A 16,832-nucleotide genomic window follows, 5' to 3' on the forward strand; every position below is an offset into this window, starting at 1 on the left:
AAAAAACTTTGTATTATATTTAGGTCAAATATAGTGTGAGATTGGTGATGGAGACAATAATTAGTTTTGTCGCTGAATGCCTCTTTGGATATATTCGGAATGTTCCCCCACACTGCATAAGACCATGCATCTCTCCCACCGCTGCGAATTACATTAGCATAATTAATTTGATTAAATCTTCTAGATTAAAAAATTGCTTGGTTATAATCTCCACGTAGTCGTTTGATTTGGATCATTTGGAGCACTAGCCCGACAAGAACCTAATTATTGATGCTCATTTGAATTTTTTAAGCGTGCGAAAACTCAGCTTAATCTTATATTTTATCCATACGTTTCTCTCACTCATTCAATTTTAGTAATAAAAATTTAAAATTAAAAGGTTTATTTTTTCATATATTCTCAGATTCGAGTCATGTGATTGCTAATATAATAATCACTAGAAACTTACATAATTATTAATTTCATAACCAATAGGATTAATCGAAGTACATACAAATTGATCCGGATACCTACGTTAATTAAAAAAAACCATCAATTTGTTAATAATTTGTTTGATAAAATTAAAGTAGGATAAAAATCTAATTTACTTATAAGATAAATGATGTATTGAGATTAGCCCATGAGCAACCAGAAATAAATAAATAAACCCTCCAACCCTAGCATAAATTGTTCACATTCTCAGCCAACTCCTCTCTCCTTATTGGTTGGTACTCAACCATCTTTATTCCAAAATCTAATTTATTCTATGAAATGATGAGAAATTCTTTAAAATATCTATCAAACCACAATACGACTTCATTCCAAGATTATTATTATTATTATTATTATGGGTCTCTGAATCCTATAACTCAATATATCCATATGATATTATTTATTTAATATGTGGGTCCAATTATCAATTTTCATCTTATCGTAAAAATTATTCATTTACGTCATTATCAATTAATGGAGCAATTGGAACATGACACAATTAACCTAATTTTATTCCTATACTCACCAACCAACAACTAAATAGCAACAATAATTCATAATCCAGACTCACGTGTAATTGTCTCGGATTCAACCATTTAATTTATTAAAATCACCTATGTATGCTCTTAAAGTAATTATTTTACTACAAAAGACTTGACTGATGCCGTGTTTCTTTAGATAGTTTATGTAAAGACTTGCCACGTTGTTTATAATCAATTTCTTTTTTTATTGTGATTTAATTTAATTTTAATATTTGATTTTAGTTTAATTAATAAATAAGTTGAATTTATATATTTAAATGAGATAAAATTTAATTTATTTTGTTCTTTATATCATCTTCATTACTTTCATCTTGTTTCTTCAAATATTTCCAAAAGACATAGATAAATGAGTATTTTAGAAAAAAAATAGTGTTAGCATTAATTAATTTATCCTATTTAAAATTGTAAATCAGAGTATTGATCTCTAATTTATTTTTGTAGTATTTTTAGAGATTGAATTTTATTTGAAATTCAATTCTTAATACTCAAATGTATTTCAAAAATAATTTTTTTTTAATTTCTTAATTGAATTCAATTAAGAGGGTTCTAAACATGCTGTAAATATTTTAAAATAGATTTTTTTAAAAAATTATTCCTAACTTACATGATATGTTATTGGCATTTTTTAAACAGTTAAAACTCTAAGAGTGCTTAAAACAAATTTATGATATAAAATCAAAATTTGAAAATAGTAAGATTTACATGAAAATCAAATCTTTTGTTGCTCTCCTACATTCCCTTCCGACTCCTTAAAAATAAAGAAATTAATTTGACAAATCCTACTAGTGATAATTAAAAAAAAGAGAGATAAGCAATGAGATTGATACAACTGCATTGTATGAAAAAATATGTGAAGAATATTGAATGGCAGGGCAGCTACGTATTTTTAATGCTATGCCAAGACAACAAGTGAACTTTCATTTGTTTTAGTAATCGCGCTATGATGCGGATTTATTTTTTATTTTTATAAAAACATTAGGTTTGATGTTAGTAGAATCTAAGTTTATTTTGAATCTAAGTTTATTTTGGGTCCTGCACCACCAATGATCCAAGATTATTTTAGATTCTATACCATGCGAAATTCAAGGATAATTAAGTTTTGGTGCGTCTAAGCGTCACGTGTGTACTAAGGTTTGCCTAGCACACATGCAGGCAACCCAAACATCATGTTTGCGTTGGAATATGCCGAGCTCACAGGCAGACAACCCAAGCGCCATGTGCGCGCTTAGTCTGCAAGAACACATGAAGACAGCCTAAGCGCCACGTGTGTGCTGGTGTCTCCCAGCACACAAGCATCAACTCAAGCGCCACGTGTCCTCAAGTGGTTTTTCTTCGATAGTAATAATAATTTTTTAAAATATATTAATGATGATAATAATAATAATAATAATAATAATTTTTAATTTTACATTTTAAATCCAATCTATAATTATTTTTCAATATTAAGAATATTTTTTTCTAATTTAGTAATTATTTTATTAATAATATTAATTATTATAAAAATAATAATATTTATAGCACAAAAGATAATATATTTAATATTAATACTTTTGATTATAGTAAAAATAATAATATTCATGACACAAATAATACTATTTTTAATTCAAAGAATATTTAGAACACAAATTATGATATTTTTTATATTAAAATGTTGAATTATTATAAAAATAATAATATTTAGAACACAAATAATAATATTTTTTATATTAAAACATTGAATTATTATAAAAATAATAATATTTAGAATATAAATAATAATATTTTGATATGAATACGTTGAGTTATAAGAAAAATAATAATATTTAGAATACAAATAATAATATTTTGATATGAATACTTTGTATTCTAAAAATAATAATAATATTTAGACTACAAATAATAATATTTTTTATATGAATACTTTGTATTATAAAAAAAAAAAAAATATTTACAACGCAAATTATAATATTTTTTATATTAATACTTAGAATTGTCGGATATTTTTAATAACACTGCGCCACGGGCTCACTTTTTAATTTTATAAAAAATATTATAAAAATATATAATATAAATAATAATATGTTTTCAATATTAATAATAATATTTTTCTTTCAATTTTATTCATTATTTTATTAATAATATTAATTATAATAAAAATAATAATAAGAAGAATTCTAGGATCCATAAACCTTGGGTCTTTACGCAAGATCCATTGATTGTGGGTCGTGATGTCGGATCCATTCTCCTTGAGTCCAGTGTCATGACCTAAGTGCTAGGTGTCCCCAAGTGGGGTGCAAGTAAGGCTCACTCCCAGCGCCAGCCAAGCGTCGCGCCAGCCAAGCGCCATGTGTGCCCTGAAGGTGTTCAGCCTTAGGCATGTAGCCCAAACGGCACGTGTGTGTAGTGATGTGCCCAACACTAAGGCCGCAACCCAAGCACCACATGTGCGCTGGGGTTGCCCAGCACACAGGCATCAGCTCCAACGCCACTTGTCCCCACGTGGTTTTTCTTCTATAGCAATACAACTTTTTTTAAAATTTATTATTGATGATGATGATAATAACAATAATAGTAATTTTTTTATTTTACCTTTCAAATTAAATTTATGGTTGTTTTTTAATATTAAGAATAATTGTTTTTTCTAATTTAGTAATTATTTTATCAATAATATCAATTATTATAAAAATAATAATATTTATAACACAAAAGATGATATTTTTAATATTAATACTTTTTATTATAGTAAAAATAATAATATGCATAACACAAATAATACTATTTTTAATTCCAAAAATATTTAGAACACAAATAATAATATTTTTTTTATATTAAAATGTTGAATTATTATAAAAATAATAATATTTTTTATATGAATACTATGCATTATAAGAAAAATAATAATATTTACAACTCAAATTATAATATTTTTTATATTAATACTTAGAATTGTTGAATATTTTTAATAATACTCCTTCGTGGGCTCACTTTTTATTTTTATAAAAAAATATCATAAAAAATTATAATATAAATAATAATATGTTTTCAATATTAATAATAATAGTTTCTTTCAAATTTATTAATTATAAGAAAAAAAATAATTTTCTCACACTGGCAATCAGCCCAAGCGCTACATGTGGGCTGGGTCTGCCCAACACACAGGCAAACAGCCCAAGTGTCCAAGGCTAGGCAGACCGAGTGCCAGGTGGCTGTTGCCTGAGACAAGGACAGCAGGCGTGGCCTGTCCAGTGCCTAGGCCTGACACACAAGCTCCAGGTTTTCGCAACCCCATGGGTCGTGCTCCAGCCCGTCGCTTTGCGCTTGCTAGGTACAACCTCACACATGCCCCCCCACCAAATAGTACAGTCTATAGTGAAAGCACTCACAGTGCACAACACCAGCTCTACAATGCAGAACAGTGCAATCCATAGTGAATTCACTCACAGTGCACAATAGCCCGCACTACAGTGAAACATTGATTAGTTTTAGTTATAATTAATCGGTAGATGGGTTTACGATATATATTGTATTTTAAAGTATTTTTTTTAAATTGTATTAAAATAATATTATTTTTTAAAATTATTTTTAATATTAATACATCAAAATAATTTTAAAAAAATAATATAAAAAGAATTCAAAATTTGTTAGGAACATCGATCACACCCAGACGTAAACAGTTCAAATATAACATTGAGGATGGGGGATTAGACATGGCCCATTAAAAACAGTTGAACTTCCTATTGCCAAGAGGTCAACAAAAGAAAATAATAAACCTTTTTCTATAAAGTCTCATGTTTTCTTAAAAAAAACATAGAAAACACCACAGTATCATAAAAGAAATCAATTGTTGATATATTTATAATATTTCAATTAATATTAAAAACAGAAGAAGATAAAATTTAAATTCTACACGAACAATTAAATCACCAAAATTGTTCTACATCTTTGTCCCCTCCTTTTCTTTTTTCTCATTTTCAATCTTTTGCAAGCACCCATTAGTTACTAGCATTTTTTTTTGCCTTCTATTTGGTTAGATTTTTTTTTAAAAAAATTGATAATATAAAAAAAAACAAGTGTACTTGGGGCAAGCCCAAAAAAACTGCCTTGTATGTTCGGACCTGACCATAATAGAATGAACTTATCATATTACCCTGTCTAACTGCTTGTCCATTTAGGTGGCTCGAATGGACGAACCCACAACACCTTAAGCATCCTAAAACCCACTATTTAAGTCTCTACTTAGTTCTGCAAGCATCACATGCCACAGATACATATTATAAGCTCTAAAAGTCAGAATGACATTGCACACTACCTACTGGTGTTATACGTGGCATACATTAATACTCCATTTGTGACGACGACCTTTTATGCTTACACATGAACTGTTAGTAAGACACCTACTTTTCTCACCAATGACTAAATTGCACCTACCTATCTCCTTAGTAGGCATAAACTCTTCTCATCAATTACTCGAGAGCACTAGAATTTTCACCAATGGCATAACAACCAACAAGTATATGAGTTCTTCATCATTACTCCACTCATCATGAGGTAGGCTAATGTAACTGAGGTGTATAAATACCTTGGGTCACTAAATAACACAACATCACTTACAACAAAAGTTCATGCAAGAGATCATAGAACTCATGGCTATTTGAGGGTACTTATGGCCACTTATAGTAACTCAAGGCCACTCATAATCTTTTATGGTAACTCGTGGCCACTTCATTCCACTTATGGTAATTCATGGCCACTTAAGGCCATTAAAGGCAACTTAAGTCCACTCAATACATAAGTTCATTCACAATATAAAACAAAACTTAACAATAATAACTATATCGCTTGCTACTCTACTTCTCTTTCTTGGACATTAATTCTTCTCCTACAGTAACTAATTTAAGTATAAAAAGTCTTCTATTTCAATAAGGAACTTGTTTTTGTAGAAAAGCATAGAAGTAACCTTATCACATCATCATCTAGTGGCTAAACCTAGTCACTCCATTAGCCGGAGATACAGTTTTGAAATCCCAATTCAATTTGTAAGGACCTGAATAGAAGCTAGTACATTCCTCTTTCATATCACTAAAAGTTTTGTTTATGAATAGAAGCTAGACATGAAAGAGTAACTGATATCCCTACTACAAACACTCAAACTCCTTCAAATATCTATCAAATTACCATTTAAGTGAATGTGTTTAAAGATGTTATTTTATCTATATGACAACAACTTTGCACTTTTCTTTAACAAGTTACACAATACATAGATCCATTACATATACCACTAAATGCATATAAATAACTTTTGTTCCTAAAACAATAGAGCAAAACAATGTGAAACAAATAAGCATAAGAAAAATCATACTTCAACTCTTTAAATAACCCGCTCCGATCATGAAAAACATTCCCACACTACATTCCAGGTGTGAACTCCAAGCAAGATCTTCAAATAAAATCTCTATGACTCCAATGAAATCTTCATTCCTCTAATAGAAATTATATGTTGATAATGGAATATTCATGTCTCCAACAAAAATTCTATGTCTATAACCTTGTTTACAATCAAAATTCTGAGTCTCCAAGTCTAATGAATTTTCCATATCTCTACAATTAAATCTTCATCCTTCTAATGAAATCTCCATATCTTTATGTCTCCAATAAGATCTCCACATATCCATTTAGCATCTTCATACACAATGTTTTACCATGATCATAAAATGTTATCCACCTCTAGTGAAAATGTTCTTTTTCCTAGGAGGAGAAACAAGCTACCTCTACACAAAACAAAATGTGTCACTCTTTTAATACATGCATATTCAGGCTCACTATATTTTTTTTTCAATACACGAAACAAAGTTATTCTTTATGTGAGTAAAAATCATGCAAAAGTAATCATGCAAGCAAAACATTGTATGTAAACAAAGAGTAAGGGGTCCACAAATTACACAAGAGAAAAACAACTTCTCAACCATGGTCACTCACAAGTCCATACTCAGCCATCAACATATTGCAACCCCTTTTGTTGCAAACCTTATATTAAATAACATAATTTCCAATTGAGATAAAAAAAAAAATTAAGAGAAAAAAAATTATAACTAAGGGTGAAATTTTCAGTTATTAATGTAAAACTCATATGAAATAAAAAATTTAATCAGTATGTGAAAAGTATCGACAAAAATAACATGTGGACATTTGGTGATTGACATTTTTATAAATAAAAGCAAAACTCCCCTTCCCTTTTTTACATAAGGTTGACTACATCTAAGAGAAAAAAGGCTTGGATTCTTCTTCTTCTTCTTCTTTATTTCTTTCTCTAAATTCTCTCAATTTGTATGGAATGAAGATTGAGATTTAAGTGATTTTTACCAAAAAAAAACCAAATTAAACTAGAAAAAACTTAGAGATAAAGATTAGAAGTTGAGAATTAAATAGAGAAAGTTATAAGATTGGAAGAGGGAAACGGAAAGGGAAATTCTTGTAAAGTATTGCAAGAGACTTATCAAATTGGGTTAATTGGTATCGGTAAGGTGTTATTTTACAATTAAATACACCTTTATCATTGTTTTTGGCTGGGGGATTAAAAATCTTGAAATTAAGAAATTAGAATTTATGTGATATAGTGCATGATAATGTAAAATTGTTTGATTATTGGTTAAATACGGTTTAGATAACATAATTAATGAGTTAATTAAAGAAATTAAAAACTAATTATAGAAATTAAAATATTAAAGTGGCTGACCATGATTTGATATTTAGGGGAACTTAGAGATTTGATTAAATTATGTTGGATTTGATATTTTAATGATGTTGGGAGTGTTTAAAATTTATTTTGAATGATGTAACATTTGAAAATTTAGAAAGATAGAAGTATGAGAATCAATCAATTATCCGAAGCTTTAGGTTTTAAATGATGTGGTGATGTTAGAAATTGATTGAGATTTATAATTTGAATAGTTATGTAAGTTATGTCTTGAATGAAAATTTGATAAAATGGGAAAATAAAAAATATATATGTAGGATGTATGATATGTTGTGCTGGTATTAATCACAATAAAGTTTTTTAGGTAAGGCCCCATGCAAGGAAGACCATGCTCAAATCTCATTAAAATTATATAAATCCTTTTATGTAAATGGAAAACCCTTCACACATTTGATGTGTATTTATCGAGTAAATCTCACGTTTGGTGTATTGATTTGGAAAGTCTCCATATATATGATACTTTCTCCATTATATATATAATTACCTTATTTTTTATATATAATTATTTTTAAAAAAGAAATTACATGAAAAAGGTTTAGGGTGTTACAATTGGTACCATAACTTATGGTTGTGATTTGATAGATTTTATAAATTAAAGGGTATTACCGATGAACAATATGTATTACAGGATGGTTTAAACGAGGAAAGGAACTCAGAAAGATCCATTTTCTAATTAGAAAATAGATCAGTTCATTGATAGGGGTGAAAAGCAGATGAAAGATCTTTTAGGAGACACGACATGCTGAAGCGGTTAGACACGAGCTTTAGAAGGTAGACGAGTCTTTCATTTAGATTCTTGTGTCAAAGGGTGTATAAGTAAATTATATGATATAATTACTTTTAGATTGTGCACACTATTGGTGCATGATAATTAGGCAAATGAGAGCTACAAAGATACTATATTGGATTGACTTCCGAATATAATTTGAGACTAGATACTATTCCTAACAGTATATGAAAAGTAATGAGTAAGAGTTCATTACTCTTAAGCAAGGGAATATGACAATACTAGAGTATAAACGACACATTCAAGATCTTTCTATTTTTACTTCTACTTTAGTATCTACAGAACAACATCATATAGTGAGAATGAGGGATGACTTTAGATAAAAGATTAGAAAGGGATTGATCACTTTTAGGTTAGTAATAGTCTAAAAATTAGTAGAAGCTATCAAGTCCTTAGAGGTAATTCTTGAAAAAAAAAAAAAAAAAATATTGAAATAATAACAATAGATGATGTAGAAGTGGAATAAGCTAGTATCATATTTGGGTAAACCACATCTCCTAAAAAACAAAAGGATGGTGAACAAAAGCAGAGTCAACCATTTAAGAGAGAGGGAAACTTATCCTTATGGAGGGGCACTAAGTAGACCGTCTTGACCGAGTAGAGAAGAGTCTTTAGGTGGACAGTTCCATCTAGGGGCGAGTTAGGCAATGAGTTCAACTAGGACCACATCCTATGAAATGTCTCTATTCTCACAATGTAATTTCTATAACCGGGTACATCCTGATTATTATAGAGTGATAACCGATAAGTGCTCTATTTGTAGGAAAAAGAGGGCATCACTAGAGACATTATAAACATATAGAGAATGGATGTTATGTGTGAAGAGAACATGGATACCTTAAAAGAGACTTTTTAAATCGAAACCCAACTCAGAATCAACATCAATCAGTAAGTGTGGATAGATTATGAAGGGAGATAAAAAGAGTCGTTCAGTCTAGAATGAGTGCTAAAAAAGGTTAGCCTTGAGTACAGGTTAAGAGGACTTGGTAGAGGGTCTATATTATAAATCGGAGAGATATCAAAACCTCGTTAAATATAGTGACATGTATGATAACATTAAATTCTTAAAATATATATGATTTACTTAATCTGAAAGCATATATTATTTTATATCTCATAAATTTTCTTATAAACTGAATATGCCAAAATACAAGTTGAATAAAGGGCTACCAGTTAGTACACCCTTACAAAAAACCATAAATATTGATGATGTGTATGATAGGTGTATTATATTTTTAGAGGTCATGGTATGAAAGTGGACTTGATACCTTTAGAAATATATGATTTTGATATTATATCAGGGATTGATCGGTTGAGTAAGCATCATGCTAATATAATATTTTTTATAAAGACAAAGTATCCTTTAAACTACCGATTGGGGAAAAAAATGAATTTATAGGTAGGAGATGAGTAGTACCAAATTGCATTATTTTAGTGATGATTATAAAGAGATTGATAAGGAACAGATGTGATACGTACTTAACACATGTTGAAGATCCGAGAAAGGTGACATTAAGCTAACAAATGTATTAGTGGTGAGAGAATTCTCTAATGTCTTTCCAGATGAGTTACTAAGACTATCCCTAAGATGAGAAATAAAAGTCTTAGTAAAAATAATTTCATGAATTATACTCATCTCTTAGTCCTATTATAGAATAACTTTAGTAGATTTGAGGGAGTTGAAATTACAACGGTAAGAATTACTAGATAAATGATTTATCCAACCTAGCAATTCATATTGGGGTTCCTCAATAGTGTTTATAAAAAGAATGATATGACTTTTCAACTCTGTATTGATCAGAATAAAGTAATGTTGAAAAACATTCTTCTATTTCATGGATCAATGATTTGTTTGATCAACTAAGAAAGACATATTTTCAAAGATTGATCTGAGATCGGAATGTCACTAGATGAGGATAAGAGAGGAAGTTTTTTACAAGTCTATTTTCAAAACCCTTTATGGGCATTTTGAATTTCTAGTAATGCCTTTTAGGTTAACAAATACTCTATCAATGTTCATGGATTTGAAGAATCGAGTCTTTTGATTATTTATGAACAAATGTGTTATAATGTTTATTGATGATATTATGGTTTACTTTAAAAGTCAAGTGAATCATGAACAACATTTGAAAATGGTGTTACAAATTTTAAGAGAAAAAATAAGTATGAATTTTGGCTAGATAAAGTCATGTATTTTAGGCATGTTGTATATGTAAAAGGTATATATATGGACCCAAAAAAGGTAGAAGTGACGCTAAGGTGGAAACGGCCTACGAATGTAACATAAATTCATAATTTTATTAGATTAGAAGGGTTTATGAATGATTCATTAAAGGATTTTCTACCATAGCCACTCTAATGATTTGATTAATAAAGAAATAAGAAAAATTTAAATGGTCAAGGTAGTGTGAAAGTAATTTCCAAGAATTGAAAAAAAGATTAACTTTAGCCCTAATTTTGATCTTTTCTAAAGGACAAAAAAGTTTTATAGTGTACAATGATACCTATAATAAAAGCCTTAAGTGTGTGTTGATATGAGAAGGTGGGTAATATATGCTTCAAAACAACTGAAATAGCATGAAGTATACTATCTGTTGCATTATTTAGAGTTAGCAACAATTATTTTTGCACTAAAAATTTAAAGGTTTCAAAAAAATTGAACATAAGTTTAACCATTAAAATTAAACATGTGTTAGAAAATATAGGTAGAGTTAATTACAAATTATAAATGCACCACTAATTACCATATTGAAAAAGGTAAATGTTAAAGTCGATACCTTGAGCCAAAAAGGTAAGTATATAATGAGTAGTTTACAAATTCAAAATCAGATGTAGTTTTTAGAATTACACAAGATGTGAGTACAATTATGTCCAGGTTTTGGAGGATATTTGTTAACATGAATAACAATGAGGTCAGTGCCATACGACAAGATTTTAGAGGCCCAACACAATGATGTGGAAGTAAAAAAGATTAAGTTTATAGTGAAATCATAAGATAAGACACATTTTTGGATTATGATAAATAGTATCATTGCAAGAAGCGAATATATCTTCTAAATAATGATATGTTGAATGGAGAAATATTAAAAGAGGCCCATGAATCATGATTTATAGTTTATTAAAAGATTATTGTTGGTTACCTAACATGAGAAAAAAGATAACAAAATGGGTAGTAAAGTGCATTATTTATCAGCAGGTAAAAACTGATTATCGAAAACTAGTTGAAGAATTACAACCTCTTCTAGTACCAAGATGAAAATGAGAGGACATCACCATAAATTTTATGTTGGGTATTCCGAATATAATATAAGAAATAATGCAATTTGGAAAGTTTTCGATTGACTACGTCTGCTTTGTTTTTACCTATAAAAATGATGGATTTAATGGACATTTTGGTTAAATTATACATCAACAAAGTGGTTAGGTTATATGGAGTTTTGGTGTCCATTGTATCTAAATAGGATCCCTAATTTACATATAGGTTATGGTCAAGTATACAACTTGCTTTGGAAAAAAAAGTTAAAAAAGATTACAATGTTCCATCCTCGTACTGATTGATAATTAGATATGACTATTCGGATACTAGAAGATCTCATAAGATATTTTACTCTTGATTATGGAGAAACCTGGGAAAAAACACCTATCATTAGTGAAATTTGTTTATAATAACAACTTTTATGTTGTAATAGGTATGGCAATGTTTAAAGCACTTTATAGGAGAAGGTGTCTAACTCCTTTATGTTAGGATGAGGTGGGAGAAAGGAAACTAGTAGGGTTGGAACTAGTATAAATAACCACATATAAGATCCAAATGATTAGAGCACGAATGAAAAAAGCCAAAATAGATAGAAAAATTATGTTGAAAATTAAAAAAGATCTTGGAGTTTGAACTGGGGGATCAAGTATTCTTAAAGATTATGTCCTAGAAGAATGTAATTTGATTTAGGAAGAAAAAGAAGTTGGCACCAAGATATATCAATCCTTTTAAAATTATAGATATGATTGGACCAATGTTCTATCTGTTAACCTTGTTGGTCTATTTATCGAAGATACATGATATGTTTCATATATCTTTACTTTGGAATGCTAAAGTAAATCCTTCATAGGTTTTACTACAAGTGCCAAAGGAAATTCAAGAAGATTTAACATTTAATGTTAAGCCAATAAAGTCTATTGACTGGTGAAATTGTAAAATAAAATGGTGTTCTTGATAAAGGTAATGTGAGGAGACTAATTTTGAGAAGGAATAAATGTAATTCCCAACCAAAAAAGTAAATTAAGAGAATTTTTTCTTCTTTCTCCGGGCACGATATCAATGGTTCATTTCTTTTAATTGATTATTGTCAAATGTTCTTTTTATGGTTCATCTAAAAAAATTTAGACTGACCTACGATGTAGCGCAGATCACCAATTTAGCATATTCTAAAAGGGCTTGATTTTTTACTATAGCAATGAACAGTTAAAAGCCAGGTTCATTTTCATTTTGGTACTCAATATTTTTTACTTTTTTTTTAAATTTCAAACTTCATTTGTTTTTTAATTTCATCCTTCATTGGGTTTACTAGGTATTGAATTTCATAATTTATTTTTATTTGTTTTCTATGGAGTTATCCTGGTCTCATGACTCGGGTCGCGAGTTTTGTGGGGTAGATGTGTTGACTCGGGGTATTTTTTTAATTATAGTTTTTGTAACTTCATCCTTTAATATTAAATTGATTGAGAATTAAGTTTCATAATTGTTTTCTTATTTGGTTTTTATAGGGTTATTATGGTCTCATGACTTGGATCGCGAGTTTTGCAGGTTAGTCGTGATGGCTCTGGATATTTTTGTGTTATTTTTTTAATTAATTTTTTTTCTCAACTTCAGCCTTCAACATTGAGTTTATTGAGAATTGTGCTTTAAAATTATTTTATATTTTTTTATAGGGTTATCATGGTCTCATAATCCCAGTTGAGAGTTTTATATGTTTGCCAGGTTGACTCAAGTTTTTTAATAATTTTTTTTTAATTTCTTCCTTCAAAACTAAATTGATTGAGAATTGAATTTTATATTTTCTTTCAATTTTCTTTCTATCGATTTATCCAGATTTCTTGACCCATGTTTGGCAGGTTAACCCAGGTTGACTCTAGTCATATTTTTGTTATTTTTAGTTGATTTTTTTTAATTTTATCCTTTAATATTAGGTTGATTGAAAATTAGACTTCATAATTTGTTTTGATTTGCGTTTAATGAGGTTATCCTTGTCTCATTACCAAGGTCACGTATTGGGTCGATTGACTCTGATGATTTTTTGTATTCTTTTTTAATTGAATTTTTATAATTTCATCATCTAATATTGAATTGATTGAGAATTGAGCTTTAAATTATTTTCTATTGGGTTATTTCAGTCTTATCATCTATGTTTAAAAGGTTAATCCTATTCATTTTTTAGTTGAATTTTATTTTTAATTTTATCATTTATCATCATGTTGATTAAAAATTAAGTTTAATAATTTTTTTTATAGAACTGGTCAGGTTATCTAAATTAATTTTAGTGATTAAATATATTGTTTTTTTTATATTTTTATAAAATAAAAATATTTTCTTATGACTTGTTGAAATTGTTTTTTAATCTAACAAATCAATAAGATTTTATCGGACTCGGGCATTGATATAATAATACTGTAAGTAACAAAAAGGGTTTTTCTGAAACAGCAAAGTGATAGGGTAACTCTGTACTCTGGTTTCTCCTCAGAACTCTCATGTGCTGTTTCCAGAGAAAAGCTTGGAGAGCGACAGAAAGAGGACGGCAGCTCTGCAAGCTAATTCAATCTCCCTTACATGTTGAAGATTTGTTTATTATATTTTGGCTCTCTTTTCACTCACCTGTCTTGTCTGACTGACATTTCTCAAGTGCCCCCGAAAGGGTGGTCCATCTTGTCAGAACTCACTCTGGCCTGCCATAATACCAAATAAAGAAGCCGATGTGAGAGCTTTTGCAAGCATTCTCAACACGCAAAGACCAAACAAGGCTATACTAAAAACCAATCAAACAGAAAGCAACCAATCCAAACAAATCTATCTCTCCATGGACTTCCATCTGAAGCAATGGAGAAACCAGCATGAGGAGTCAGGGCAACAACCCTCTGCAAAGATGCCAAAACTCCTCATGGATCCCCATCAACCACAACAACATCCACATTCATCTGGGTCTGCTGCCTTCCCTTTGTTTCTACCTGAGCCCAGCTGCAAAACCAGTAACCTGTCAGCATTTCATGATTCAAACACAGCTGCAAACACCAGACTTCCTAGTAAGTTTACTCTTTGACTTTTCTTGCACCCCCCTCTTCCTCACCGAATTAAAGAAAGTTTCATGGTTTGCTTCAAATGTTACGTACTCAATTTACTCCCTTCATCAATGCTAGTTGATATAAGTTTCTTTTCCTTTTGTGAATGGTGCTTGTTCTGCTTGTTAGAGATCATGCGGAATAACTTTAGCCTGGAACAGTGGCAAGAGCTAGAGCTGCAGGCTTTGATCTACAGATTCATGTTAGCCGGTGCAGCTATTCCTCCGGAGCTCCTCCAACCAATCAAGAAAACCCTTCTTCATTCTCACTCTCCTCCATATTTCCTCCATCATCCTCTTCAACTACATTGCTCTTATTATCAGCCATCTTGTAAGCGCTTATAACCAAAACCTCTCTAAAAAAATGCGGAGTTGTGGATATATAGTTAACTAATTACTGTTTGCCCATATATATCAACGTGGTTTAATATCGTGAGTACGTAGTATTGCAAACAGGGTATTGGGGAAGAGCAGCCATGGATCCGGAGCCAGGTCGGTGCCGGAGAACAGATGGGAAGAAATGGCGGTGCTCCAGAGACGTGGTGGCAGGGCACAAGTATTGCGAGCGCCACTTGCACCGTGGCCGCAACCGTTCAAGAAAGCCTGTGGAAAATCCCACACCTACAATATCCACTAACATCACTTGCATTGGTATTAGAGGTGCGGGTGGTACCGCATCAGCTTGCAGTACCACACCAACCATATCAGAGGTGGTCAATGAGACTCATTTTTCGCATACACTAGAATCCCCTTCCATTCATCTCAATCATAGGTAATCTTGCAGCCAGGCTTTAATTTAATGATTTAATAACCTCATCAAAGATATTCTTGTGGATGATCCTCTGGATTTAGTGATTTAAGCAGAATTTTCAACTAACTAGGAGGAAACATGATGATGGAATCTCGAATAATGTCCTTAATTGATGGGACCGACCCCAGTTTAGAAATTCTTAGAAATATGTCTCAAACTGAAAGAATTGGACAGCAAACTACCTTTTCATTGTTTTGTTTTTGCTTTAATCTTCTTGCTCACCCTTATTGCAGCTCCAAAACTGAAAGCAAGGGCTTAATTGGACCACCACCTCCAAATGAGGTTGGTAACAGGTCTGATGGCCACATTCTGTGGCATTTTTTTGATGATTGGCCACGATCCGTTGATGAATCCGACAATATGGATGCTGGAAGCTCAATGAACTCTTTAACCTGCCTCTCCGTTTCAATGCCTGGAAACTCACCAGCATCAGATGTGTCATTGAAATTGTCCACTGGGAATAATATTGCAGAGGAGGAGCCGGAGCCAGTCCCAGCCCCGATCCCTAGAGGCAATACAAGCAATTGGGCTGCTGCAGGATGGGGCACAAAAATTACAAACCAGGTGGTGACTTCAATGGGGGGACCTCTTGCTGAGGCGCTGAGGTCCTCCACTACCAAACTCATCTCCCACGAATGTTCTGCACCAGTTATCTCGCCCCACTGTTTCTGAAACTTGATCTATTTTAGGTTAGTTTGTGGTGTAGTAACACACACACACACACACACACACACCCACACACACACACACATCAATACGTGCATTAACTAATAATGTTGGGTTTTCTGGTTGCTACAGACATCCTAGTCAAAATCTTTCAGTGGACGGTGTGTTGTGTTATTTGATTGAAATCATGTCATGATTTGTTTGTTACGTTTAATGTGACGAGTGCCTTGGCTGAAGGTAACCTTCTCATCTGACGGCACAGACATGCATGAAGTTGAGGCAAAGCAGGTGCCTGGTCCTTTAATCCATATACAGGCTTGTAGTTGCAGCCTTCCAGGTTATCTATCTTTTTTCTTTCGTGTTACGCTCTTGCGTAATTATGCTTCATTCTTCAATTTAAATCAGCTCATGTCATCATCCGTTATGGTTTAAATCTCACCATTAATCCGGTATTCAACGACATAAATTAAATGAACAATAATTTGTTGCCATTTTA

At 31.0% G+C, this 16,832-nt stretch overlaps 1 protein-coding gene across 4 annotated transcripts; it reads left to right on the top strand.

Moving 5' to 3' along the window:
- Positions 1 to 14,250: 14,250 nt before the first annotated feature.
- LOC133687774 (growth-regulating factor 4) lies at positions 14,251 to 16,827 on the top strand. Of its 4 annotated transcripts, none has more exons than XM_062107088.1 (5): positions 14,404 to 14,824; positions 14,990 to 15,190; positions 15,304 to 15,631; positions 15,904 to 16,359; positions 16,469 to 16,827. In XM_062107088.1, the coding sequence occupies exons 1-4, from the start codon at positions 14,602 to 14,604 to the stop codon at positions 16,340 to 16,342; spliced, it is 1,191 nt and encodes a 396-aa protein (XP_061963072.1). In that variant the 5' UTR covers positions 14,404 to 14,601; the 3' UTR covers positions 16,343 to 16,359; positions 16,469 to 16,827. The 4 variants fall into 4 exon arrangements, with proteins under 4 accessions (XP_061963074.1, XP_061963072.1, XP_061963073.1 ...); XM_062107089.1 differs by having other exon boundaries at positions 16,574 to 16,827; XM_062107090.1 differs by having other exon boundaries at positions 14,251 to 14,824; positions 15,316 to 15,631; positions 15,904 to 16,827.
- The last annotated feature ends 5 nt before the right edge of the window (positions 16,828 to 16,832 follow it).

Source organism: Populus nigra, chromosome 3 (genome assembly GCF_951802175.1).
Source record: "Populus nigra chromosome 3, ddPopNigr1.1, whole genome shotgun sequence".
NCBI classification, from domain to species: domain Eukaryota; kingdom Viridiplantae; phylum Streptophyta; class Magnoliopsida; order Malpighiales; family Salicaceae; genus Populus; species Populus nigra.

What these genes read in the sequence shown, in the direction of transcription:
- LOC133687774 (XM_062107088.1), top strand. Translation starts at nt 14,602, where the DNA reads ATGGACTTCCATCTGAAGCAATGGAGAAACCAGCATGAGGAGTCAGGG. An exon ending in CTCTTATTATCAGCCATCTT is followed by an intron (nt 15,191 to 15,303) that starts GTAAGCGCTTAT and finishes GTGAGTACGTAG; the next exon opens with TATTGCAAACAGGGTATTGG. An exon ending in TCCATTCATCTCAATCATAG is followed by an intron (nt 15,632 to 15,903) that starts GTAATCTTGCAG and finishes CCCTTATTGCAG; the next exon opens with CTCCAAAACTGAAAGCAAGG.